Raw genomic sequence first — 27271 nt, 5'->3', positions numbered from 1 at the left:
ACACGGTGGCAGCCCAGAGAGGGGAAGTGACTTGCCTGAGGTCACACAGCAGCTCAGTGGCACAGGTAGGAATAGAACCCAGTGCTGCCACTGGACTGTGCCGCTTCCCCACAATATGGCTTGTGCTGGCTTCTGTCCGTGGGATAATTTCACCCACCATAGACAGGAGAATAGGAAAGAAGAAATATCTAAGTTTCTGGAAGAGGTTTCTAAACAGGCTTTGGGATGCACAGTACACAGGCGTCGCAACAGTGGAGACACGCCAGACCTAGAGTTACAATCCAGCTTTGTCGGTGTTATGAGCATTTGGCACATGAAAAAACCTTTAAGCCACAATCTCATGCACACACAGTTTGAACCCCGCCCTCTCCCCCAAGGACATTTAAAGTATTTCTAAAAAAAACCACACACACCCCTAGAACTGCAGGAGACATTAGGACTTTAGAGACACAATGCACCAACAGGAAGTGTAGGGAAACAGACCCCCTACGACACTTCATAGCCAGCTCTTACAAGATGAGTTCAATGAAAGACCTTCTCTCCCCCCATTTGTTCCTTCCCCCAAGCATCTTACACCCACCCCATATCCTCTTTCCTCACCTGGACTGAAAGCCTCTAAAGGGAAGAGGCAGGACAATGCAGTACCTCAGCTGAGACTAACAGCAGCTACAAGTGTCAATAGGGATTTTAAGCAACAAGAAACAGCTTCAGCGAGGGAGCAGTTCTACTGATCCACTACATCGCTTGGAGGTCTATTAACACGATCCTCCTTAAGTAGGTCACTGCATCTCAAGAAGGACCAGTCCCCCACTCTGTTAGCGTGACAAAAACTGAAGCCAAATTGAAGTTCCTTAGGGCAACTGCTGACCCATTTAGTCCAAAGTGTCTCTCACCCTGCTGACAGCAGCAGCTCTTTGTCTAAGCAGCAGAACCCGTTTCTGTCCCAACCCTGTGAGACTTTTCAGGCAGTTTCTCCCTTGCAGAGCTGCCAACTGTTGCAATTGTATCACTAGTTGGCATTTTTCTTAAAGCCCCAGCTTCTGGAGGTAGGGGATGGTGTGAGAATCTCAGCTTGCATTTTTAAACTAGGATTCTAGCCCCCACATTGTAGGCAAAAACCTGATGACCCACGTGCACCCTAAAGGCTCAGAACTCAGAAGCCAAATAAAAAGAACCCCCAAATATTTAGCTTTAAAAAAAAAAGTCTCATGATTTTCTGAGGCCCAACAGGATTTTTGTCTGTTTGCAATTGGCAATGTTGTGCTTGCCAAGATGAAATGCCCTTCTCTTCCAACGTAGAGTCTGCCCATGGCTATATCAAATGCTCTAGATGAATGCACTTTTGGTCTGATCTAGCTCCTGATGAAGCCAGTGGGGTAGAACTGCCCTAGCAAGGCTGGAACCCACTCGCCCGATCAAACAGCCTCATATGGGAATTCAGCTGGCCATCTCCCCGGAACAGAAACCGGCTGTCCTAATGCCAGAGAGAACTGATGCACAGCAAAGGAGACAACCGTGCTGCTTTGAACTGTGTTGACACAAGGGGCTGGTGTTTCATTTTACTCAGGACTCCAGCCCAGTGTTTTCTGAGATTTGGCAAATTGTAATTTTCCTGGAGTGCCATAGGCACAGCTGGAAACAGAAATTGCAATCAAGGCAGCTTCTGAACAAGCCTCTCACACAGCTCAGTAATGTCCATGTTTGAGGAGAGACTTTTTTTTTTTTTTTTAAATAAAGGCCTTGTAGTCTTGTTATAGCTTATAAAAAACAAGCCCTGTCGAACTTTCGAATATATGATGTTAAATCTACTGCGGAGCTTCACTTGCAACAATCAGAATCTCTGCAACCATCTCAGTACTAGCAAGTGTAATAACCTGTTGAAAAACTTACGAGGCAGACAGTTGTTGCTGTAGGTCCCCTTTGGCTTACTTATCTGGCCCAGAGTCCTTGGTTCTCCCCTCCACATCTGCCTTCTGCCTCATATTAAATTAGAGCTGTAAGATTAGTAAAGGAAGAGAGTGCAAGAATCTAAAATGCAATACTGCAAAGAAAATCCCCAACTCTGAAGCATAATAGAGCAGACACGTAAGAGGTATTTGACACAGAAGACACTTCAACATCCATACCTGCCAATTGGTGTTATGGAGCAGGGAAATCCCTTTTATAAAAATAAATCTATCATTTCTCGGCAGGAGAAACACCAAAAACAAACCAGTCCTTCTCCCCCGACTCAAATCTGGTGTACTTCAATAGGTAAAACCATTTCCTTATCTCACCCAACCCCCTTTATAGTTAAATTAGGCTCTGACCCTGCAAACACTTATGCACATGCTTAAATTTTAAGTAAGGAAATAGTCCCATTGACTTAAAGGTAACCGTATTAATATTTGCAGGATCTGGGCCCAAGTTATTGACCAGATCCTTGAGAGAGGGTTTTCATTCAAATACTTGCCTTTAAAATACCAAAGTGCGATTGAAAAAAAGAAAAAAAAAACCCAAACAATAAAAGTGTGCACGCACTTCGAAACGCCCTCCAAATTTCCAACTGTATCTCGGACCTAGTTTTCAGAGCTGTTCTCATCTGGTCTACAGGTATATAATTTCTTATCTGTGCACATCAATGCTATCAGAACTAGTTCTGTTTAAGACGTCATTCAGCCTCATAACATAACATAACAGCCTCATAACTGGTCCCACTATCCAGTACCACACCACAGCATTTATTTCAAATGTCACTATGTCAGCCTTCATAAAGTGTGCCCTAAAATATTAAGGCCTAATGGTTTTATTTTCATACTGTTCCTTAATATGTTATCATACTTGGGGTCTGATCCAAAGCCCATTGAAGTCAACAGAAAGATTTCCATTGACTTCAGCAGGTTTGGGATCAAGTTCTTTGGTCATATCTTCTGGGACCACTGTTCAGTGTGCACGTGTAATTCTGCTCTTGAAGAAGGGCATGTTTGCAGATAGGAAACTGCACATTAACTTCACATTATCCAGCATATGGATGTATGCTGAGGAGACAAAGAAGGAAAGAAGCAGAGTTTAATGCAAGATTTCTGTATGGAGAGGTGTTATGAATCCATTCCTTCTACACTATTAGGGATCAGATAGGAAATCTATATTTATATTCTGAATCTGGAACCTGCATGTCTTGTGTTCTGCATTCACTGTTTCTTCTTCAGGTAGAATGGACTACAACAAGCTACTTCTTATATCAGTTGTGATATTTTATCTTTTTGGTCATACTGCTTGCATGATTCTCAGAATTTCAATCTGACTTATGCTCTTGTTTGTGTTGCTACCACCCGAAAGTGATTAATGCAATTTGCATAGTAGCTCCCAGAAATACATCTGGGAAGGGCCAGTCACATCATTATGCCTTTATAATAATAGAATTACCCTAATACTACTTAGCACTTATGTAGCACTTGAATGTTTGTACAGCGCTTTGAACATGTAAAGTTCTGGCAAACTGTGGGGTCCCTAATGATCCAAAGGGATGACAGAGTTGCTTATAAAATACTGTACACTTTTCAAGTTTGACAGCAAATGTAGTCAATAATAGATGGTTTAGGGTCATTCCTACAACTGGACCCATGTAAAATCCTCTGCTCCTTACTTCACTGGGACTCAGGGTGATAAATTCACATTAAAATCAGAGTTTCAAAGAAGTTCTGTCGCTGTTTACGTTTGTTATTGTTTCTAAAAGTTACTAATACAACCCCTCACCCACAAAATATTTTTAGTTTATCAATAAAAACAGTCAGGGCTGGGTTTTCAAAATATACTCCAGGAGCATTTCCCACCCAATCATCCAGGTGCAGGAAGGCCAGAAATGAAACCAAAAATAAGAAAAAGGGAAATGTCACCTACGTGCAGTCAATCTATGGAGTTAACTCCCCAAAAAGCCCTCAAGCTCTATGCGGCGAAACAACATTCAAGCTGTAAGCTCCTGAGGTGTCACAACCAGGGTTACAGCCCAACAGGAAGGGAAGCGTCTGGGGTTCTGATTTTTTAACTAGGAGATGGTTTTCCCCTGATTGTCCTTGTTCAGGATCAGGGGGTAGCCGTGTTAGTCTGTATCCACAAAAACAACAAGGAGTCCGGTGGCACCTTAAAGACTAACAGATTTATTTGAGCATAAGCTCTCGTTTTTAACCCATGAAAGCTTATGCCCAAATAAATCTGTTAGTCTTTAAGGTGCCACCAGACTCCTTGTTGTCCTTGTTCAGTCGCCTTCAAGGTTATTTCAAGCCCAGCCCTGAAGTTAACACAACTGCCCAGCCAGAGGCAGACACACCCTGGCCCAGATCAACAAGACAGGGCTGGTGCAGCCCCCAAAAGGATCTCTCCTGCAGCCCAGAGCAGACACACAGAAGGGTAGGGTGACCAGATGTCCTAATTTTATAGGGACAGTCCGATATTTGGGGCTTTTTTCTTATATAGGCTCCTATTACCCCTTATTACCCCCCACATCCCTTGTCCCGATTTTTCACACTTGCTATGGGGTCACCCTACAGAAGGGGGGTGGGAGACATTCCCCTCCCCACCGCTCTCTGCCCCCACCCCCCAGCTCAGACACTGCTTGCTCATTTCCTTCCCCAGCTGGAGATCATAGAATATCAGGGTGGGAAGGGACCTCAGGAGGTATCTAGTCCCACCCCCTGCTCAAAGCAGGACCAAGCCCCAGACAGATTTTTACCCCAGTTCCCTAAATGGCCCCCTCAAGGATTGAACTCACACCCCCGGGTTCAGCAGGCCAATGCTCAAAGCACTGAGCTACCCCTGAGCAATGGGGGGGAATATTGCAGCAGCAGTAATGCAACGAGCCGGGGTGTCCCCAGGGGCGAGCCCCGCAGCGGAGCCCGCCCCGGCAGGTGGTGCCTGCCAAGAGCCACGTACCCGCTCGGATCCCCGCCGCCGCTCCCAGCCAAGCCAACGCGCTGCCGAGCCACCGCCTGCTCCCGCAGACCATGGTCCAGGGCGGCGGGGCTGCCCGTCCGCCAGCGGGGTTACATAAGCGCCAGCCCCGGCCGCCTCAGCCCCTTTCCCTTTCCTCCCTGACCCGCCGCCAGCCAATCGCGCCGCCGCGCGCAGGACCAGCCCTCCCCAGCTGGGCGGCTCACAGGCCGGGCTGGGCTGCAGGGAGGCACCGCTCCGGCTGGGTGGAAGTCCCCGCGGGGCTCCTCTCTCCTGCGCCGCCCCATGCCCCAGCGCTTGCAGGCTCCCTGGTGCACACCACACGCTCAGAAACGCGGCTCGCTCCTTGGGCATTTCCCTCGGTCACGTTCACACGGTCCTTGCCCCATTGGCGGGGTGACCCGGTGCGTTTGAATGCTGTGCACTGCCCCAGCAGCCGCCGCCTGAGAACGGGTGGGGGGAGAGGCTTTGCCTGCTCAACTCACTTCTCTTGTGATTTTTTTGGGGGGGGTCTTGTCTCCACTTTGTTCACCTTTCTGCTGATTGCATTAGGGACGAGGTGCCCTGTGCAACTTGCCCTGGTGCATTGGATTCCTTCAGACGGTGGGTCAGCTATAAAGTCCCCCTGGCACAGCATTTGAAATTAAGGTAATAATGTGCTGATAAAGGAGCGGGGAGGGTGGCTGGCAATGCATTACATTCGCTGATTGCAGGGGGAAAAGCAGGGGTGGAGCCATGTAGTCATATACAACTCTATGGTTTTCAGCTGAGAGCAATTGGATTGGTGCAGAAAAAAATGTCTCCTCTGGCCAGCCGTAGCTGTCAGATGATTGTTCTGCCCTGGTCACAGTTCATCATCTGACACAGAGGGAAGTTTGCAGGGATCATGGCTTCTTCCAAGGCTTTGGCCAAGTTCTGGGAATGGGGCAGAAACATCATCTGCGTAGGGAGGAATTATGCAGAGCATGCCCAGGAGCTGAAAAATGCTCTCCCCAGCGAGCCCCTTTTTTTCCTGAAGCCTTCCTCAGCCTATGTCCGGGAAGGAGACCCCATTATCAAGCCTTACTACTGCAACAATCTGCACCATGAGGTGGAGCTGGGAGTGGTGATTGGGAAGAAAGCCCATGCTGTCTCCCAGAAGGCTGCTATGGACCACGTGGCAGGTTATGCCCTGTGCTTGGACATGACAGCCAGGGACACCCAAGCTGAGTGCAAGAAAAAGGGCCTTCCTTGGACCTTAGCCAAAGGCTTCAATACGTCGTGTCCGGTTAGTGATTTTGTGCCCAAGGAAAAGATACCAGACCCACACAAGCTGCAGATCTGGCTCAAGGTAAATGGTGAGCTGAGGCAAGAAGGGGAAACCTCTTCTATGATTTTCTCTATCCCTTACATCATCAGCTATATCAGTGAAATCATCACCCTGGAAGAAGGGGATCTGATTTTGACAGGTAGCCCCAAAGGTGTTTCTGCTGTACAGGAGCATGATGAGATACAAGCTGGAATACACGGCATCCTCAGTATGCAGTTTAAGGTGGCACAGCAATCGCGCCAATCTTGATGGGGGAATCGGTCGTTTCTTTTTGGGGGAGCACTCTACAGTTGCCTTTTAAAACAGCCAAAGAATGAAGAAATACCTAGATGTCTGTTCCCCAGCAGCCTAAAAGAATGTATCGCCCAATCCTCTTGGAAACAATGAAGAATCAAATGTACTGAGCTAAATTAGGTTCTGTGAGCCTTCTTATAAAGGCCCCAGATAAGGACTACCACTGTTGTGACGGTCAAGCTTTTCACATTATTGAATGGCACACAGATCCAGCTAAAAATATGTGTATGGTAGAGAGGCACTCAAGCAATCTGGTTAATGTGTTATATTTAAAGGAAGCAGCTTTAAAAAGGAGAGCTGGGAGTGTGTGAGAGAAAGGGAATTGTTGTGATGAAACACCAGTTTAGGAAGTACTCTAATGAAATCGGTTTAAATTAAATGTTCTATCATACTGTTTTTGCCCTAATCCTAAAACTAATTTAGTGCTCCAGGCATATTGTCTTTAAAATAAATAAGTGTCCACAAATTTAAAATTGTTTAAGAAAATCAGCATTATTGTCACCACTTTTTTTTTTACTGTCCATTAATTTTTTGGTGGGGCAAGGTGACATTATAGGCACATGAAATTTGGTCTTGTTAAAGGAAAGATTCACTGTGGTATACTGCACCACAGGTGCATGTTTGCTTCTTTTATGTGACTGTCATTAAAAACTAATTGTTTTTCAAAGGAGGTTAAAAAATTAAAGGATAGCTGGCATACACAATATATAGTATATTTACAGCTGGTCTGGTAATTAACTTGGAAATACATGCCCTCAAAATCATGCACGTGATTGCCAGGAGGTCTCGTTAACTGCAGCACTGCATAAGCCTTCTGGTGGCTGATTAACAAGAAGAATACTCATATACTTAAAGTTAAGCACATGCCAAAGTGTTTGCAGGATCAGAGCCAGGGCCTGCTCCAGGCACCAGCTTGGCAAGCAGGTGCTTGGGGCAGCCACTTCGGAGAGGGGCGGCACGTCCAGCTATTCGGCGGACGGTCCCTCACTCCCGCTCGGAGCGAAGGACCTCCCGCCGAATTGCCGACACAGATCGCGATCGCGGCTTTTTTTTTTTTTTTTTTGGCTGCTTGGGGCGGCCAAAACCCTGGAGCCGGCCCTGATCAGAGCCCTAGTTGTTACTTATGAAACTGTAGCCGGTACAACACTTTTGGACTGAAATACAATTTTCACGTATATCAATTCTTTAATACTGCTGCTAAACCCGCTATTGTGAAACAAGGATCTGAATTAACCTAGCAAAGTGTCTTGTCCAATAGAAAATCCCCTTGATACTCTCAGCCTTGAAAGTTCACAGCTTCTGCAGAAGGCCAACTTAATGAGAGGAAAGATCAGCCTGTTCCAGAAGCCCAAAACCCCACAAACAGCTTTCCACTTCGCATTGTGCATAATGGCAGAATTTCTGTTCGTTTATGGCTGGTCACCTGGTACTGGCTTTCCTTGTTTCCAGGGGCTTGGTCACATCAAAATACAGCAAAAAATATAATATTTTCATAACTATACTTTCCCATGTAAACAGTTCCTGTTATCACAGCAAAGTTACAAGTTCATGAGTGGGGGAAAAGGTGGCCAGTGCACTCATGTATGCAGAAAAAGGTAGTCCACAGACATTTTAAGATGTGGTATATATTGTGAAAAAGTTTGAGATTCCCTAATTTAAAAAAATCCCTTTTCCTCCTCAAATATAGCTGTGCAGCAAATAGGTGACCCTAGAATAGGAGTCATGCATAACCCAAAGGAAAGGGGGCGTGGGCTTAGCAGTGGGTTAGCAGCTGGTAAAGCTTTTTGGACAGAGAACTTTTCAGTGCAAAGGTATTCTAGTCACATTTTTTATATCTGGGATGTGCATCTTGGGCCTTCTGTTGTTCTTCCCTCACAGACTTCCATTCCTGAAGTAAGTCAGGGAGAGCCGTTCATAGCATGCTTTGGGCTCTATCTTCCCATACGTTGTAGGATCTCATCTATACTACAAATAGAATTGTACTGAGGACCTGGTTGCAACCACAGTTATCCTCTAATACAGTTAAACTATGGTTCCATTTTAAAGCAGACAGCCATGTTTGGAATCAACAGCTCATTTTGTCAGCTTTGGACTGTGGTCCCTTCTAAGTTCATGTCAAGCTGACTAATTTCTGTGGGAAAAAACACCTCCATGTCAGAACCACCCCCATTCTGAGGAAATCTGCGGACCAGCTCGATGCAGTGTCATTCTTAAGAAGTCTGATTGCCATATGTAGAAATTGAGTTGAGGAGTCTACACGTCTCCATTGTGGAGAAGCAGGAAGCACAGAAGGTCTATTGTGATGGCTCTTAACCTTTCCAGAGTACTGTAACTCTTTCAGGAGTCTGGTTTGTCTTGTCCCCCCCCCCCAAAAAAAAGTTTCACCTCACTTAAAAACTATGTGCTTACAAAATCAGACATAAAAACACAAAAATGTCACAGCACACTATTACTGAAAAATTGCTTACTTTCTCATTTTTACCATATAATTATAAAATAAATCAATTGGAATATAAATATTGTACAGTACTTACATTTCACTGTATACTCTATAGAGCAGTATAAAGTCATTATATGAAATTTGTTTGTACTGACTTCGCTAGTGCTTTTTATGTAGCCTATTGTAAAACTAGGCAAATGTCTAGATGAGTTGATGTACCCCCTGGAAGACCTCTGCTCTGCGTACCCATAGGGGTACATGTACCCTTGGTTAAGAACCACTGGTCTATTGTGTTTTGTAGTTTAGAATTACAGGGATTTTCCCCAAAAAGGAGTGATTATCCTCTTTGGCTAGAGAACACAGAACTTCAGTGGGCCAGCAGTCAGAGAAGATCATTTTTGGCTAGAGAGAATTCTGTTTTTACTGCATTGTGATCGCTACTCTCCAATGCTATATGAGATCACAGATCGTATCTACCACAATAAATCAAGAATTATAGTTTTAGAATTTCTTTCCTATGGGGTATATTGTAATAAAAACATGTTTGCAATTTAGATTAAATAACTGTTTATTATTCCTTTGAGCATTTTTCAAAATTTATTATAAACAATGAAAATTGTTTCCTTTTCTACTTAAGGGGCTTAATTCAACAGAAAGTGCATCTAGATGCCAGACAGATTTTTTCCTAAAATGGCCCCTAAATAAACTTTTCTAAGAAGAATAATATAAAACAGAAAGATCAAGAAGATATAGGCCCATTTGTAAAGTTCAGTAATAAACCTGTTTCTCTTTTACCAATCTAAATACATTTAACAAAATACAAATATTGCATCAAACATCTTTTTTTATAATAATGTCGTTTCAATGCAGTACAACCTTTTTAAATCCGTCCAGCTGTTAAAAAGCCAAACAATGTTATTTTCTTCCTTTTCCTGACAAGCTCTGACTGGCCTCTACAGGATCTGCTAGTTTGCATGAAAGCAAGTTCACTCTCAATCCGGTTCTCAAACTGGGTGACAAAACCAACTGTAAAAATAAAGAATTGTATTTTTTCTGCAAAACATTTCAAAACTTCTTGTTTTCAAAGTTATATACAATATCTCACACCTAAATGAAGCATATTGCTTATATGCCTATGAATATCAAAGATAAATGCTTCCATTTTATGGGAACCAGAGACTGTGTGGGCTAAGGAGAGGTACGTGTTATAAAGAGTTAAGTTTAATGAATGTTAAATAAAAGTTTGAAGCCAGGTTACAGTAGCTCCATAACAGGCCATTTTATTTAAAAAAAAAAAAAAAAAAAAAAAAGGAGTACCATACAGTGCACAGTAAAGTGTATGATTTTAAAAAAATCAGGAATGTTGCATCAAAGCAGCAAATGTTTTAACAATTCACTTCTCCAGCTGTGTGGGTCTGTATTATTGCCATTCCCAAGACAGCTAGAGACTCTAGATACTATCATATTCCCTTCCCCAAAGGCAAAGCCATGTGGTTTTTTTTTTTAAAAAGTTTTAAGTTGCATAATTAAATACGAAAGGTAATATTTACACAATCCTAGACACAGTACGATATAATCAAACATGTAACTTGGTCCCTGATCCTACAAACATACACATGCTTAAGTTTATGCACATGAGTAGTCCTAATTAAGTCAATGGTACTAATATGTTTACAGTTAAGCACATGCACAACTCTTAAGAAGACCAGGGCCCTAGTCAGCAGTGGCCAGATCCTGCAGGCCTCACTCAGATTTTGCCTGAGTAAGGCCTACAGAAATAGCCATCCTGCTGTCAAAACCCAATAATGAGGACATTTATTTTCTTGTATTATATTGTATTATACAACAATTATATGCATATAAATTCATACACCGTTTAACTGTCAACAAGTACACTAGGTGACTATCTTTTATTTTAATATAAAAAAATCCTTTCCCTAACTGACACTAACAAATGGTTTACTTGTTTAGTGATAACACTACATACTTACTTTAAAATAAATTTTGCTTCGTTCCAGAAGAAGGTGCCATTTTAATGCTGTCTTCTGCTCTTCCGTCAGAGTGAGGAATTCATGGACCTGTTGAAATGATCAAACAACATACTTATTTCTGAAACACATAAAAATATATATGTGAGTGAAAATCACTTTCAGAAGATATTAGAATGATCACAAACCTAATGCCCTCAAAGGAAAATGTAAAACTCATTGTTCCAACAATCATACCTCACCAAAAAAAAAAAAAATTAGCAAACAGAAACGCTTCCCACCGACTGGTGAATGGAGAGAGAGAGAAGCTGTTCACTTTAATAAACTTGTAAAGCTATCAAATATCACAGAGATGCATGTTTTATAATTACATAGATATATTGAGTAGAATAAACTGCTTAATGTTCAGGGAGGCAGATTAATGGAAATATCAATTATGTCTCCAGAAAAGTGTAATTTTTAAAATGAAAAAATAGGGATCTTCTGTTGAATGTCTTTTAATCAAAGTAAGGTTTTAAGAGGATCGGCACCGTTATAAATTCTTAAATAAATTTAAACATGATTCCTTCTTTCTAGGCATTTGTTAGTTCCTATTCTTTGACAGGTGCAGTAGCTATACAGTAGAATCTCAGAGTTACGAACCAGAGGTTAAAACTGACCAGTCAACCACACCCATCATTTGGAATCAGAAGTACGTGATCAGGCAGCATCAGAGATTTTTATATATATATATATATATATATATATATATATATATATATATATATATATATATAAAAGCAAATACAGTAGAGCACTGTGTTAAATGTAAACTACTAAAAATAAAGGAAAAGCAGCATTTTTATTCTGCATAGTAAAGTTTCAAAGCTGTTTAAGTCAATGTTCAGTTGTAAACTTTTGAAAGAACAACCATAACTTTTTGTTCAGTTACAAACATTTCAGAGTTACGAACTACCTCCTTTCCTGAGGTGTTCGTAACGTCAAGGTTCTACTGTGTAAGGAGTACAAACATAATATAGCAATACTAGTAATTTTTGGCTTGCTTCACACAGCTTGAACTTCACACTCGTAGACAGATCAGATCAAGCAGGGGAAACTGATTTCTATTATTTACCGTGCAACTTAATGTTTCCTCAGCTACAACATCTGAGAGGTTACATGAACGTAGAGTGCCTGTGTGATCTGTAAGATCAACTAGTAAATCAAAACTGGTAAAGACAGACTTAGCATCTGAAGTGTTGTCATTGCAGAAAGTGCATGTGTTTGACGTTTCATTGACCACATAGCGGCACCCTGAACTGCAAGGAACAGGAAAAGACAAAGTATTAATTACAACAGGTATACGGTTATTTATTGTCAATTTGAAATTGTTCCCTAGACCACCTGACCTTCCTCCAAGCCCACCCCTCCAATGGACTCTTCCTTCCAGCCAGATTCCTTCATCTTTTACACTCATATAGAGACAAACTGGCCCTTACTCTCCTCTCTCCCTCCAAAGGCCGAGAGGGCAGGCCCTATCTCTAATCATCTCTGACAAACTACTATATCTGAAACCCTCCATTCAGGGCTGGCTCCAAGTTTTTTGCCACCCCAAGCAAAAAAAATTTCCTGTGCCCCCCCCCAGTCCCGCCCCAACCTTCCCCGCTCCATTCCAACCCCTTCCCCAAATCTCCGGCCCCACCTCCTCCCCCAGGCACACCGCATTTCCCCTCCTACACCTCCCTCCCAGGCAAGCCTGGGAGGGAGGGGGGAGAAGCGGAGTGCAGGCGCGCTCGGGGGAGGAGGCGGAGATGAGCGGGGGGGGAACGATTCCTCTGCCCCCCCCCCCAGGGTTACTTCCTGCGGCCCTCCCCGCGCCCCCGACTACCGCAGCTCACCTCCGCTCAGGGCCGGCTCCTGGCTTTTTGCATCCTAAGCACACACAAAAAAGGAGCCGGAGTGCTGCCCCTTGGAAAGTGCCGCTCCAAGCGCATGCTTGGAGTGCTGGTGCCTAGAGCCAGCCCTGCCTCCATTCTAACAAGACCAGATCCCCCCCATGCAGAGAAGTTTTACTTTCCTGGAAGTAGGCTAAACATTGTTTGATCTCAGTTGTGTTGAGGTAAAGGAGAGGAGGGTAAATGTTTTTTATATAAATTTAAAATATAAACAGCTGCTTACCACCTGTTTCGTATAATTTTAGATGTATTAGTATCAATGTTCAATGTAGAAATATAAGCGTAAATAATGCCATAGACTGGTTCAGGTTTTCCCTCATTCTGCAAAGCTTTTACCTTTAACTGCTCCACAGTATAAATGTCAACTATAGTCTGCACTAAAGTTGAAAGGAAAATGTTAAATATGTCCAAGAAAACACCACTAAATAAAAAAAAAAAAAGGACAAAGTTCAAAAAGGAATATTGGGTCTGATCTAAAGCCCATTTGAAATCAACAAAAAGACTCCCATTGACCTTAATGGGTTTTGGATCAAGCTCATAATTAATATAAAAAAGTGAGACATTCAATAAAGAAAATACCGAAGAAGTAAGAGCTCCAACCCAGAGAAGATAAGTTTTACTCCAAAACATTTTCAAATAAAATATTTGTCCTATTTATTGTGTGCTTCCTTTTCTAAATATATTCATATATAGGTATTTTATATATAATAGTTTGCCCTGTTTTCTTATTTATTCAAATGTATTCAGTTTAGGTCTCTTTCCCCAAGGCCAGTGCATTTCCAAGAATAGTACGTCAAGCTGTTTGCAAGTAAGCATAACCATCCACATTTGAGGTACACAACATTGCCAGGCAATTTGTAAAACAGCTCGATAATGGTCAGGTCCTGAAATTCTTAAACAGGTGAAATTTTCCATTGAAGTCAGTGAGTTTTACCTCTATAAAAACAGCTGCAGGAACAGGCCCGAAAAGCAAATGACAGTACTACACAACCAAGTCACATTAAATCAAAGGAATATCTGGAGGAATGCTTACAATTTATGGATTCTTTTAACTGATCCTCAGTTATATCATCCAAAGCTCCCGTTGCTGCACTCTCTTTTATGAAGTTGAAAAGAATATTCGCTTCTGGTGTGTCTTGAAAATATAAAATAAAAATTAACTATGAATAAATGTCCCCTGCAAAAAATGACAAGTAAAATGTCTGAATTCTGAAATTATTGCTATTTTTATTCTGGTAGCAGCAAGGCCACATCAGTCTGCAGTGAGCAGAGAGATGCTTCTCTCTTTCATTCTCCAACCATTAATACATATATGGGATGCACGAAGGAAGTGTAGATGGAGGTGCAGCAGGGAAACCAGAAATTATTGTTCACTCGGCACCTGACTGCCCCTTCCTGCAAGAGGGTAAAAATACTCTAAAAATATGAGCAAAATGCTACAGTAGCAATGCCATACCATCTCAGTAACACAAGACAAAGGCCTAGGAGGAGTGGGAGGGCCACTTAGGCCACGGAGTCAAAGTAAAACAGGCCCAACCCTTCCACACAGATTTGCAAAGTAGAGATTCCCCTGTGCACCATCCATGCACCGCACTTTTCCCTGGCATCAGGACGAGCTCCAAGGTTGTACTGCCATTCTCTCTCCTGCCATGGCTACACCTCTTTATGGAGTTCTTGTCACAGTGAGGAAGCTAAGCATCTATATATGCGCCAAATGTCCAGAGACTGTGGGGCACATTCAATAGGAAGTAAACTGTGTTTAGCAGCTCTTGGATGACTTTGTCCTCTCTCCACTCCCCAAAATCTAGAGTCCCCAACATATGATGATCACACAACGGTCTTCCATGGACTCGAGTGAAGTGACTGGGAGCCCTGCTGCTGATCTGACGTTCTCCTGCACAGACACCGACTCAGCTCAGATCTTCACACGTTCACTCCTTCCACCCCACCCACACAATGGAATGAGAACATCTGGCCCTCAGAAACGATGCAACTGTTAATTTTACAAAACAAGCGCAATGCTATTTACAGGAGAGACAAAGCCTTAGAGAATGCTTCCAACTGGTGAAGATGACTCACTGTGTAGGCAGCTAGTGTTAGATCAGGCCATTCTTTTCTTAGTTAAAATTAAATTTTCATATGTCTCTGAAAACAGACAAATTATGAATACGCTGGGCCAAATTCTGCACTCAAATGCTCACATTCATTGCTCACTGAAATCAGAAGATGCATGTGAGAATCTGAGGGCTGAATTTGACCCAAGAACTCTACCTATTAACCTACAAGTTATTTTTACTGGGTTTGCATTTTGTACCTAATAGAGAAAGAAAAAAATATTTATGTCACAATGCTTAATAGGAGACTCAGCTAAGTTTTAAACTACTGATTGGACAGTTGTGCTAAATATTACAATGCTAGGTGTTATAGAAAAACCATTAATAAACGAGATAGACAGAAATTAGCTATTGTATGTGGTGACATTTTTCTTTAGCTAAAGCTTCAAAATGTCTTTTAAATTCTAATGCAAGCTAAATTTGAACCAAAAAGTTAACACTTTCACTTGAATTATTTATCTATTATAGCCTACAATATGTGGGCTTTAACAATCTCTTACCTGGATTAGTTGTAAAAATGGTTTTTGATATAACAGTCGCAGTCATGCAGTTCCTAAATTTGTCAAAATTTATTCTCAGCTCTGATGCAAATATTACTGGATGCAAAAACATAATTCTTTGTTATTTTAAATAAATACCACACTAAAGATAAAAAACAGCAGAAATCTTTCACAAAAACATAGAAAAGGGATACCTGTTTCTCGTGGCATCCAACTCTGCGCAAGCTGGATAGATTCATTATCCCAACTAAATAAAAAAAACCTGTTTATTTAATAGTGAAAGCATTGGGAACATGGGTGACAAAATATGAAAAATAGTAGGGATTAGCATTTATGCCATTAAGGAGCATTTATTCCCCTCATTCTTCCCCAAAATATTAAACAAAGATCTAATTATAGGTGAAAATGGTCAGAATGACCCCAGTCCAGCCTTTAATTGTGCATGAACACTTCTGTGTGCATACCATTATTTGTATATGCAAACTACTGGGTTTATATAACCTGTATTTGTATGCTATGTGCACAAGCACAAATGCTTTTGGGTGTACAGATTGCATAACCATTTGGGTGTACAGGTGATATAAACACAACTACAGGCATATTTTGAAAATATAGCCCACCAAGTAACTACAAAACTTTCCTACGTTATTTCTAAGTGTTTGTTTTCATTTTAAACCCATTTTACCTAACTCCACTTCCCATTATTAATTCTGCTTTAGTCTTTTATCATCTTTTATATTCCCTTTTTAACTGTTTGGTTTGTGGAGGAAATGCACTGCACCTACAGCTATTTTAAAATGGCAAGTGCTACATAATTGCATATCTAATAGTATGTTTACTTTATATTTGCTAGGAGATTTAATTATAAAACTGTTTACCTGTGAATGTGCTGGTAGGCATGTATAAGTACATTCATGCAAAGGTAGACCTATGTTTGGGAGCAAACAATACACCTCTTTGCATAAATAAAATGTCTATTGGTCTGATTGGCAACAGTTTCTTTATTATTCCATACCATTGATGACCTTTCATAATTTATTTGTAGCTCAGCTTCACTCTGACACTCTTGAGCTGTAAGTTTGTCAATAACTCATAGAAATAGAGAACATATCCAAGGTCATTATCAGATATCCTTTATATGTAATATTGTTTAATGGATACTGCTGCCATTTAATAAATATTGCTGCCTCATCACAGTGGCCACCCAATTAATACTGTATTTCAATTAACTAACTACAAGATTATGGCAATATTTACTACATTCAATTTATTCTCTCTTTATCTACCCTTGCTTTAATTTGTGTATTTGAATAATGATTTAGTACATAATTTACCAAATCATTGCAAAGGACAACTCTGTTTCATCACACAGCTTTACTTCACACCTCTGACCTTTCCTTTTGTCTGAAGTGGTAAAGTACTTTGGCTCCCCAACCTTGAAAAGTAAGAAAAATATTACTATTCATTTAAAATATATAGAAGAATTAAAAAGAATCAAGCTAGAAAGGAAGAGTCAAAATGATTAAAATATATAAAAAATGACAACAAGCAAGAATACAGAAGGAGTTTGCATCCCTGACCATCTTAGCTAAGAGCCACTGATGGCCTGTCCTCCATGAACTTATCTAATTCTTTTTTGAACCCAGTTATAGTTTTGCCTTCACAACATCCCCGGTGACAAGTTTCACAGGTGACTGTGTGTTCTGTGAAGAAGCAGAGTTTGACAGTGTTGTCTTTAACCCCCAGAGAAAGGGCCAAACTTGTGTATTTCATAAAAACTGAATGAGTTATATATGTGAAGGTATCCATGGAAACTCTGGTTTACTTTGAAAAAATGTTGATTTCCAGATATGTATATCATCTATGCATGTGCTGAAATGATCCCAAAACAGTGTGAGATTTGGAAGGTTTCCATTCTCATAAATCTCCACTGAAATCACCTATGCAAAACCTATTTACTGAAAGTACCAGGATTTGGCCTAGTGTGTACACTTGAATGTATTTCAGAATAGCGGGATTGATGTTCATAGACAGACTATCAGTACAGTAGTTGCAATAAATTCCTGAACATATCTGGGGCTCTTTTGTGATCTCAAATATGCAGGTGTACCTTGTGTTCTCAAACCTCTTGATATTATATTTGCAAAGCAGATCTTTTAAGCTACAGTATGTGTTGGTGTGTGCCTGCAATTAGAGCTTTACACATCCCAAAGAAGTCCTAGCATCCCAAAACTTAAATATTACATTTATTAACTAATTTTATAATCTAATTTTTACTTTATAAAAGTGGACTTGTATGTATGATATGAACATTGAAATAAGTTATCCCCTTGCATTTTTGTATCAGATAAAACAATATATTATATACACATCAATCCTTATGTTACATTTTCTTATGAATATTACAAAATAATTAATGTCACTTGTTACCCTTACTTTGTATTAACTCAATCCATATGACTGCAGACCAAGACAAAAGAAAATCATTGCTTCAGGCAGCCATGACCCTGTAAATCTAGATCTACACTGAAATCAATCAGGGCTGCAGCAGAAAAAAAAACCCTCTTCATTTTGTTATAGCACTTCTAACTTACCGACTTCACTGCTGCAAGCACATTAATGATTCTTCCATCAAGGCTTTGCCCATTTGCAACAATGTCACCCAGAGAATAGTAATCCTGAGGATCCTTTACAGGTAGATGCAACAGGGAAAGCAGCTTGGTGTCCACTTCATAGTGGCAACAAATTTTGACCACTGAATGAGTCTCACTGAGCAATAATTTGTAGCAGCTAAATTGAATACATAAAAAACGTATTTTACACATCACTAGTACACTATCCAGTGAAAAGTTACATCAATTCATAGCGAACAATGTCAGTTGATGTTTTTCTATAGGATTATTACTGAGGATGATAAAAGGTTAGGAAATGCAAGTTGTTATATCTTGATAACAACATGTCAGTTTTTCATCCTAAGGAAAAATGACATGATTATGTTACACTTCATAGATATTTACTACCAAGAAGTCAACATGCATTATTAACAATGTAAAACATAAATCCATCACCCTTTCAGCACTTCACAAGTAGTTTTTATTTTGTGATATATACTCCATGTAATGAAACATTTAAAAAGTGCTTTACAAAGTGTTAAATTACATACTATTAGGGTAGCAACTCAGTAACAATGTCTATAGTCTATAGTACTTAGATTGTAAACTTTTTGGGACAAATACCAGTAATACTACTACTAATAATAATAATAAACACACACACACACACACACACACACAAGGGAAACATTAGCCAGGATAAAGGAGTTCCCTCTCCACAGATTCAAATGCCTGAAGAATATATGAGAAAAGGAAAAGGTCCTTGCTTTTCCTTCTCAAACAAATAACCCTCAATCGATATCCCATGCTGGAATTTGGGTAGATAAGGTTTGACTCAGTTGTTCAACATCTGTGACAAACTCCGCTCTGAGTTAGGACATACAGGGCTAGTTAATCTCATTGTGCCATCTCAAATTTTCAGATACCTTTCACAAAGTTAACTGAAACCAAAATAACGGTGATACCATGTAAACTATTTTTAAAAAATAATGCTATAGTGTACTAAACTGCCTTCCAGCTAAAGACATGCAAATGGCTTTTGACAGGATTAAACATCTTTCCATAAAATTATTAAGTGTTTAATTAAACACAATGGGGCACAGTCATCCTTGGAATAAATTCAATTAACTTCAACATAAGTTACTGCAGGCATAATGTAAGTCATGCTTAGCTACTGAGGATCTTTACTATATTACTACAAAAGCCAAAGGTCCACATCATGACTAAATAAGTTTTCCTTGTAAGACTGTTTGGCAGAATATAGAACTATATATTGTTCAGGACCCACAAGTGAATGACGACAGACACATGGATACATTTTAAACAGCAGGCCACAACTTTATTAAAATGTAACATCACTGTCTGCCCCGTTTCCTCATACCAAGCATCTGAAGTGGGTCCAGTGTGGGTTTTATAGGGCAACTACCATATAGCTCACAACTCTCAGGGTATACTTTTCACTGCCTACCCCAAGGATTTAACTTGCTCTTCTGAATCCTCTCACCTTTCCCCCTGCAAAGAGGATAGAGGATCCCAAAGAGGGACCCCATTCTGCAGGGACATCAGGTCTCCCTTTTTTCCACAGACCTAGGATCCACCAGCAAAATCCTACGTCTCTGATGTTCTGGTTGCTGGCCCTTTGGCCTTTTATCCACACTGGACACTGGCCATAAGTTGTGATGACTAACATTCATAAAGTTCCTCACATGAAATTCCTAAATTCTACACCTATTTAACATAATTGTGTCTCCTGGACAATAGGAGGAAGGAAGGATGGGGGGGAACCACTAGGCCACAGCCAATGTGTCCCTGATGGAAAAAATTCCTTCCTGATCACTTAAACAGGTGATCAGTTAGACCCAGAGCAACTTAAAAACATAGTTCCTATATAACATAACAGGGAGAGGGGGTGGGTTCAGCTAAAAATAGACAAGAGGCTTGAAAACCCTAGGCCATGGTTTAAATAAATGACTGGGGGAAGCAATAGCCACTCTCTCTAGCTGGCCAATGGGCAGCAGAGCACTCAGTACCCCAGTACACACCCCCTTTTAGCCAAAAGTTGTCCAGCACCTTACAGATCCAATCAAGTATCCCCGCCGTTAAATCGGTGGTGGTAGTGGATGGAGGAAAGCATGGATGCATAACAATCTTGCAATTTTCCAAGGGAAATTGCCTTATAATAACTGTCTAGTCTGACAATTATAGACAATATTAATCGTGATCATTCCACAAAAGAAGCTGGAAGTCTACTTTAAATTTACCTAGGAGTTGTGGGATTGAATTTTTCTTCCTTTTCTAGTTCCTTTGTTTGCACTAAAGGATTTTCAATTGTCACTGAAATGAAATATAACATAGAAAAATAATATTAAATTATTTTAAAAGGAAGAGTACAGATGTGTACAGAGAAATGTTTCTAGGCAATTGTTTATTTGTTTTAGGTTAGATTGCAAACATTTACAGTTATTAGAAATATTTTAAAAGTGCTTTAAGAGTGAAATTCTCACCTGTGCAGAGGGGTCACACAAGGACAATATACCATGTCTCACTTAAGCCCTCAAAATAGAGCTTCTGTGGAACTAAAGTGGTGCACAGTCCTTGTGCAGGCTTTTTTTCACCCTATAGGCCTGATCCAAAAACCACTGAAGACAATGGGACTCTTTCTACTGATTTTAAGAGACGTTGGCACAGGACAAATAAATCAGGAGCTTTGGGGATTTTTTTAGTGGATTGAGTTGGGGATTTTTTGGTGGGGGGAAGGGGTTGTATCTAATCATTTTAAAAAATTACAACTGAAATAAAAATGTGAGTAAAAATGCTAAATTATCTTCACACACAATTCACTTTTAATGATTAATAATAATTGAACACAATGTTAAAATGTGGATCCATTAACTATGGATGGGTTCTGAGTGGCAATATTCAGTGTTTATATCTGGGGGAGGGGTGCTGTTGACAACTGTTGTAGCTTTGATTTTAAATTCTAAAAGGTTTACTCCCTCTTCCTCTATACTTATGTAACTGAACAATTTGTTTCCAATTAAATTGTTCTCATAATCATCAGATGAAAATATAGTAAAACCGCACACGCATAACGCTGATTTACAGGAAAAAATATTCAAACAGAAATATGTTAAGAGTAAACTCCAACTCACCACAGTCACCTACTCTAAAACTTTCTGAAAGCGATCTAACATACTCCTCTCTGCCCCAAGAATTTACATTTATAAAGTAAGCTGGTGAATCTCGAATGGTAAAACTGAAGGTGTATCTCTCAGATCCAATGTCTAAAAAGAGAAACAATGCTTTTAATATCAGATATGCATCAAAGCATGTCAATTTAATCTGATATTAGTATTATTATACTTGACCAGATTTTACCATAACTTTAAATAAAAGTGTTAAATAAGTTAGTGTACAGAAATTTGGTAAATACCACTAGAGGTCAGCAGATTTTTTAATTATGAAATTTGGTGTTCATGAATGGGAGCTGTCTGGCAACAATAAATACTATGGTTCAAACAGATGCTGTGCAAGTCTCCCCACACTTGGCAAAGCACTTGTCATCCAACTTTTAATGGACTATTATATTATGTAACATCATGTACATTTAGGAGTGTAATTCAGTAGATATGCATCAAAAATGTTATGTGTACATCAGAGAAAGATTTAAGATCAGCCAACTATAAAAATATATAGCAGTGCAAAATGATAAAGCAACACTAAACAGAGAACATATTGAGCTAACTTCTCTGCTGGTATAACTCCACAGCGGTCAACAGATAAGAGAATTTGGCTTACCGCAACCTCCCCAGCAGTAAAACTGGCATGAAGAAGTGTAGGTATGAGGTTAAAAAAAACCAAACCTCATGGGTTGAGATCCTCACCTCTGTTCCAACCCCTTTACACTGCTCAAATGGGCTGGAGCAGGGGTAGGCAACCTATGGCATGCGTGCCGAAGGCGGCACACGAGCTGATTTTCAGTGGCACTCACACTGCTCGGGTCCTGGCCACCGGTCCGGGGGGCTCTGCATTTTAATTTAATTTTAAATGAAGCTTTTGAAACATTTTAAAAACCTTATTTACTTTACATACAACAATAGTTTAGTTCTATATTATAGACTTATAGAAAGAGACCTTCTAAAAACGTTCAAATGTATTACTGGCACGCGAAACCTTACATTAGAGTGAATAAATGAAGACTCGGCACCAGGGCCGGCTCCAGGGTTTTGGCCGCCCCAAGCAGCCAAAAAAAAAAAAAAAAAGCTGCGATCGCGATCTGCGGCGACAATTCGGTGGGAGGTCCTTCGCTCCAAGTGGGAGTGAGGGACCGTCCGCCAAATTGGTGGACGTGCCGCCCCTCTCCGGAGCGGCCGCCCCAAGCACCTGCTTGCCAAGCTGGTGCCTGGAGCCGGCCCTGCTCGGCACACCACTTCTGAAAGATTGCCGACCCCTGGGCTGGAGCATTGATTCCCCCAGGGCAGGCAATCAGGTGAACAGCCTTAAGGCTGCCCCTGGAGGACCTGTTCGCAAACCCTTGCAAAGATGACATGCCTGGGGACAGAAGGGACTCATTGTGGGACAGGGCCAAAGCTCTGCAGAGATTCCAGGCAGCAATGCAGCCCATACGGTAGTCTTGGGAAGCCACCATAACTTAGTTATACCAGGGGCCTCTCCCGCATTTGGAACAGCCCAGGATCAGGAGGGAGCAAAGATGACAAAAAGCCACCTTTGCTCCCTCCTCCTGCTGGGCTGCTATTTCTTTGCTGAATACAAAATCTCATCCATGAAGCTGTCTTTGGATCATGCTGCACTGTAACATTTGTTATTTGTAAGTTTTCAATAAAAACTGTATGGTGATCCACACACAGCAAGAATAATTCTGATTACAATTACATGGAGACATATCCTGGTATGTATTGTGAACCACTGAATTTAAAAGTTATGCAGACATGTTCCTAGAAAGGATTCTTCTTCTTGGGAGTGCCAGCAGCAGGACTGAGCAGTGACTGTCATGGAGACTGAAGTATCCTCTCTCCCTGAAGGCATTTCCTAACAATATCTGTGCCATACCTAGAGTGACCAGATGTCCCGATTTTATAGGGACAGTTCCAATATTTGGGGCTTTTTTCTTATATGGGCGCCTATTACCCCCCAACCCCTGTCCCGATTTTTCACATTTTCTATCTGGTCACCCTAGCCATACCTGTTCTCTGGATAAACAGACAACCTCACTCTTCAGTGCTGTCAGTTTGGTACCTTTCAATTCCAATAAATTACATACAAAATACTGTTCTCATACAATTTAAAATGTATGCAGTGTATGAATCTGTGCCATTGAGATCCAAACAGCCCTATTTGCTTCACTCTTCAAAATACATCCTTAACACTCCTATTAAGACAAAGAATTAACATAAAAAACAGCAACATTTCTGAAATGTTCTCAATTAGAGAGGGGCCAAAATTGGCATCATCTCCCCCATGCCCTGAGCTGGGGTTAGGAACTATGGATCTCAAGCACCTCTGCTTTGAAAAACAAAACTGATGAGAGTTTTGCCAAATTAATACTGTTCCTTCTGTCTCTGAAAAAATAAGTTTGAGCTTTTCTATTCTTTTAACACAAAGAAAACTAAATATTTTTTGTTGTAGTCATACAAGCAAAGTTACATCACATGAGAAACTGAAATTAAAAAAAGAACCCTACTTTTTCGGTCTGGAAAACCTTTGACATCTGTTTTCCCAATAACTACACCGATTATACTCTGAAAAACAAAAAAGATTATAGAATACAAATATTAAACACAGATGCATATGATAAATTAGATTTCATGGACTTGTTATACTCAGATGATAATAAACATATTATTGACTGATAACCATTTTAATGTATTTATTCCACAGTGCCACATAAATGAATGGCTTAAACATAAACATTCAGTTTTATAAGAAAAAAAAGTAACTAGTACAAAATGGTAAAAGAGGCCCAAACATTTGCCTGTGTAAAAAGCCGTGGGAGGAAAAAGGTTACCTAAAAATGTCTATAATTTTGGCTGTCTTCCCCTCAGATAGGCAGGGATAGCTGGACTATGTTGTGGGCATGGCATGTGGCTCCCAAAAATGTACTGGGCCAAGATCTGCTTAAATTCACAATGGAGAGAGACCCTATGGCTTTCAGCCGCTTTGTTATTATTTATATTACTGTAGCAGTCATTGACCAGGATCCCATTGCGCTAGGTGCTGTACAAACACAAAAAATGGTCCCCGCCCTAAAGAATTTACAATCCAAGAATAAGAAAGACAACAGATAGATACAGGCAAATGGGGAGTACGAGGAAATAATCCACATTGGTCAGCGTGATAAGCAGTGGTCTCAGCACACCACCAGCCTGAACTCCTGAGGTCCCTTCCAACCCTGATATTCTATGATTCATGGTCAAGTTTTTTTGTAGGCATCACAGAAAAGGAGGTTTTGGAAGCAGTATAATGAGCTAGCTTTGCAGATGTTTATGCAGAGTGCCTACCAAGTGTGAAAGACAGCATGGGAAAATAAAAAGCACAAAGATGGTTGTTTGAAAATTTAACAAGTGGGCAATGGAGACTGGCATTGTGGGCTGACCAGAGCCAGGAGTCAGCATCTCAATAGTGGATGAGAGGTGGTAAATTGAAGAGGATAGGGTGTGAAGGCCTAAAAAGTGAAGACCGTCAAGCTGCCTACCACTTCTGCAGTCTTAGCATCACCAGTTTAGTTCCCACTAGTTGGGCCACTGCCACTAGCTCTCTAGGACAATTCCAGTGGTCACAGAGCATGTATCATTTATATTTGCATTTTGGAATGGACAACATCTCTGCATAGCACTTGCACTTACATTCAGTGGATGTCCCTGCAATTTCGTTGTTCCAACAACTGATGGAATATATGACCCAGTTAATTGGTATTTGCAAATGTAACAATTTAGTGGTCAATTCAGGTTGAATTCTGCACTAATTTACAACCCCATGCTAGCCACCTATTTCTCTGGAGATACACAGTGCAAGTCTGCTCAGAAGCTGAGCCCATGTTTATAGTTTACTTTCAATCACTAGGTGGAGCACGGTAACTGTCCTATCCTATAGTTATTTAAAGGATTTCATTAGAAGCATGTGTTTAATACAGTGTAACTTCCTTGAGGTCTTCAGAGCTTTCTTTCATACAGCGTTTTCTATCAATCCACATAACATTATTTAGTTTAAGCCAGGCTGGACGGCAATTAAATGAGCTTGCAACACATCCTGTATGTCATTGCTGGTAATAGGGAGCTAGTTCTTGGAATCTGAACATGTGATTTAACGTCTTCTTAAAAACTTTAACCTGAAGTATAATTTATTTCAGCCTCTCCTAACAAAATAAAATTACACTACAGTAAACTAAAAACTAATTTTAACCAATTAAAATATGTACTCATTAGTTTAACATGTATTGATAGATTTATTGTTTTTTAAATTATCCACCCATCAAAAGCTAATTAGAGAGTCAGGTTTAATTTGTAGTAATTGGATGTTTCTCAGATGAAAACAATCTGCTGCACTCAAAAATTACAATTTTGCTTTTAAAAGAGAATATATTTTAACTGAGCTGGTAGATCAATTTATTTGTGAGTGATGACAAACGACAAAGACTTTAATGCATTTTGCTGGGACAGGGAGAATTTATGAAAAGTTGAAAAATGACAGCACAAAATACTGAGGTGTGTGTAAAAATCTCTCATCTGCTTCAGTTCCTTTTGTGATTACCCAGCTTTCATTATTTAAAATAGACAAGAACATCGGACTAAATTGTCCTCTCCCATAGAAAAGCTGTGGCAACAGGGAAAGTACTTGGAAAATTCCATGTGTTTTCAACTCTGTTTCAATGTCATCAGAACTTCTGTAGCATGTATGGCCCTGCAACCATGCAAATGCCCTTAGATCTGTGGAGATATCTGGATACAACACCACAGCTCTCAATGCATCCAAGCTGAAATTCAGTCTCTGTTCTCCAGGCTCCTGCACTGAGTAGCACAAAACATTTGAGACATGCTGTCACTGGTGGTCTAGTGGAGACCATTATAGCCCACGACTGAGGGGACTATGAAAACTGGAGACGGAGTTTCTGGAGCAGAAGGAATGATATAGCCCAGAATATTAAAATCTAAACTTGAAAAGCAAAGAATGAAAATTAAATATATGCACTGGGATTTCCTATTTTGATAATACAAAGTCAATGAGCTAAAATGCAAAGGACAGTTATGCTAGTTTATATTATAGGCCTAATCTTGCAAGCTTTACTCTCAGGAATACAGTAGTCTTGGTCCTCACTCAAAGTGTTAACAGTTAAATGATAGAAAACATAATATAGATATATACAGTAATAAATCTAAACACAGATCATAGAACTAACAAGTAGTACTAAATTTCGCTGCTCAATTAAATTGTTTTTTGTTGCACCTCATTCCCCTTCCTTTTCTGTATGATATCTTAATGTATTCTGAGGCTGAGTCCTTATCTTCTTATAATTTATTAAGTGTCTAGACCATTTTTTGTTTTAAATAATTAAGAAATAATAATAATAAACCCATTGGGTATATAATCTTGAAATCTTTACTCCCACTGACGTCAATAAGAGTTTTGTCTGAATAAATAAGGACTTCAGAATTTGGCCCAATGGGACTACTTATGTGAGCAGAGGTTGCAGGATCAGGCCCTATGTCCATAACTTGTAGCCAAAGAATATCACACATCCCTGATGTGTTGTGACTACATAGTCCTGACTCTGTATGTGCAATCACTAATTCAGCATTCATTTAAAATGATACAAAGAGGTCTCTGATACTTCCAGATAATGAATTGCCCAGTCAATATCTATAGTTGTAGTACTCGCACTATGGACAACAGCAGCAGCAATTTTCATTTTCCTGCTGTGTACACAAAGAAGGTACGGTACTTTATAGCTAACAATTACACTGATGCTATGAGTTTCTAAATACCTGTCAATTACATAATTTTGCAGTAATAGAATATAGTCAGATACAATTTCATCGGAGAACAAAAGTACGATGTTGCTGAGACTTACAGGGCGAGCCAAATTTGGATGCAGATCTGAAAGCGCAACAAAGTTGTGTGTTGAAATGGAATAGGCCAT

The 27271-nt window shown here is 40.3% G+C and overlaps 3 protein-coding genes and 1 long non-coding RNA gene across 7 annotated transcripts in view; 2 read left to right on the top strand and 2 right to left on the bottom strand.

Moving 5' to 3' along the window:
- HAGH (hydroxyacylglutathione hydrolase) overlaps window positions 1-5519 on the bottom strand; it is a 16428-nt gene extending 10909 nt beyond the window's left edge. The window contains exon 1 of one of the 4 annotated variants that reach the window (XM_065412536.1): window positions 5459-5519. Coding sequence is in view for 2 of the 4 variants with exons in the window: in XM_065412533.1 (XP_065268605.1) it covers window positions 1891-1966 (76 nt within the window). In the remaining 2 variants the exon portion in view is untranslated. Of the gene's footprint in view, window positions 1-1890; window positions 2457-4908; window positions 4994-5411 lie in introns of those variants that run through there. The other 3 variants (XM_065412535.1, XM_065412534.1, XM_065412533.1) reach the window with 3 other exon arrangements.
- On the top strand, window positions 5144-15352 carry LOC135884946 (uncharacterized). Its single transcript, XR_010561724.1, has 5 exons — window positions 5144-5330; window positions 5479-5574; window positions 10988-11101; window positions 12208-12295; window positions 14700-15352. It is a non-coding gene; the product is annotated as an uncharacterized LOC135884946 (long non-coding RNA).
- FAHD1 (fumarylacetoacetate hydrolase domain containing 1) lies at window positions 5781-7166 on the top strand. Its single transcript, XM_065412577.1, has one exon. The coding sequence runs from the start codon at window positions 5813-5815 to the stop codon at window positions 6482-6484; it is 672 nt and encodes a 223-aa protein (XP_065268649.1). The 5' UTR covers window positions 5781-5812; the 3' UTR covers window positions 6485-7166.
- Window positions 9417-27271, bottom strand: MEIOB (meiosis specific with OB-fold). The gene is made up of 13 exons (XM_065412531.1): window positions 27203-27271; window positions 23819-23876; window positions 21270-21401; window positions 20379-20451; window positions 18100-18295; window positions 16840-16940; window positions 15700-15752; window positions 15506-15601; window positions 13925-14026; window positions 13115-13268; window positions 12072-12255; window positions 10961-11047; window positions 9417-9995 (listed from the first exon to the last, which is right to left on the bottom strand). The coding sequence occupies exons 1-13, from the start codon at window positions 27269-27271 to the stop codon at window positions 9885-9887; spliced, it is 1416 nt and encodes a 471-aa protein (XP_065268603.1). The 3' UTR covers window positions 9417-9884.

The sequence above is a fragment of the Emys orbicularis genome, chromosome 10 (genome assembly GCF_028017835.1).
Source record: "Emys orbicularis isolate rEmyOrb1 chromosome 10, rEmyOrb1.hap1, whole genome shotgun sequence".
Lineage (NCBI taxonomy): Eukaryota > Metazoa > Chordata > Testudines > Emydidae > Emys > Emys orbicularis.
This window is presented reverse-complemented; position numbering and strand designations above follow the sequence as displayed.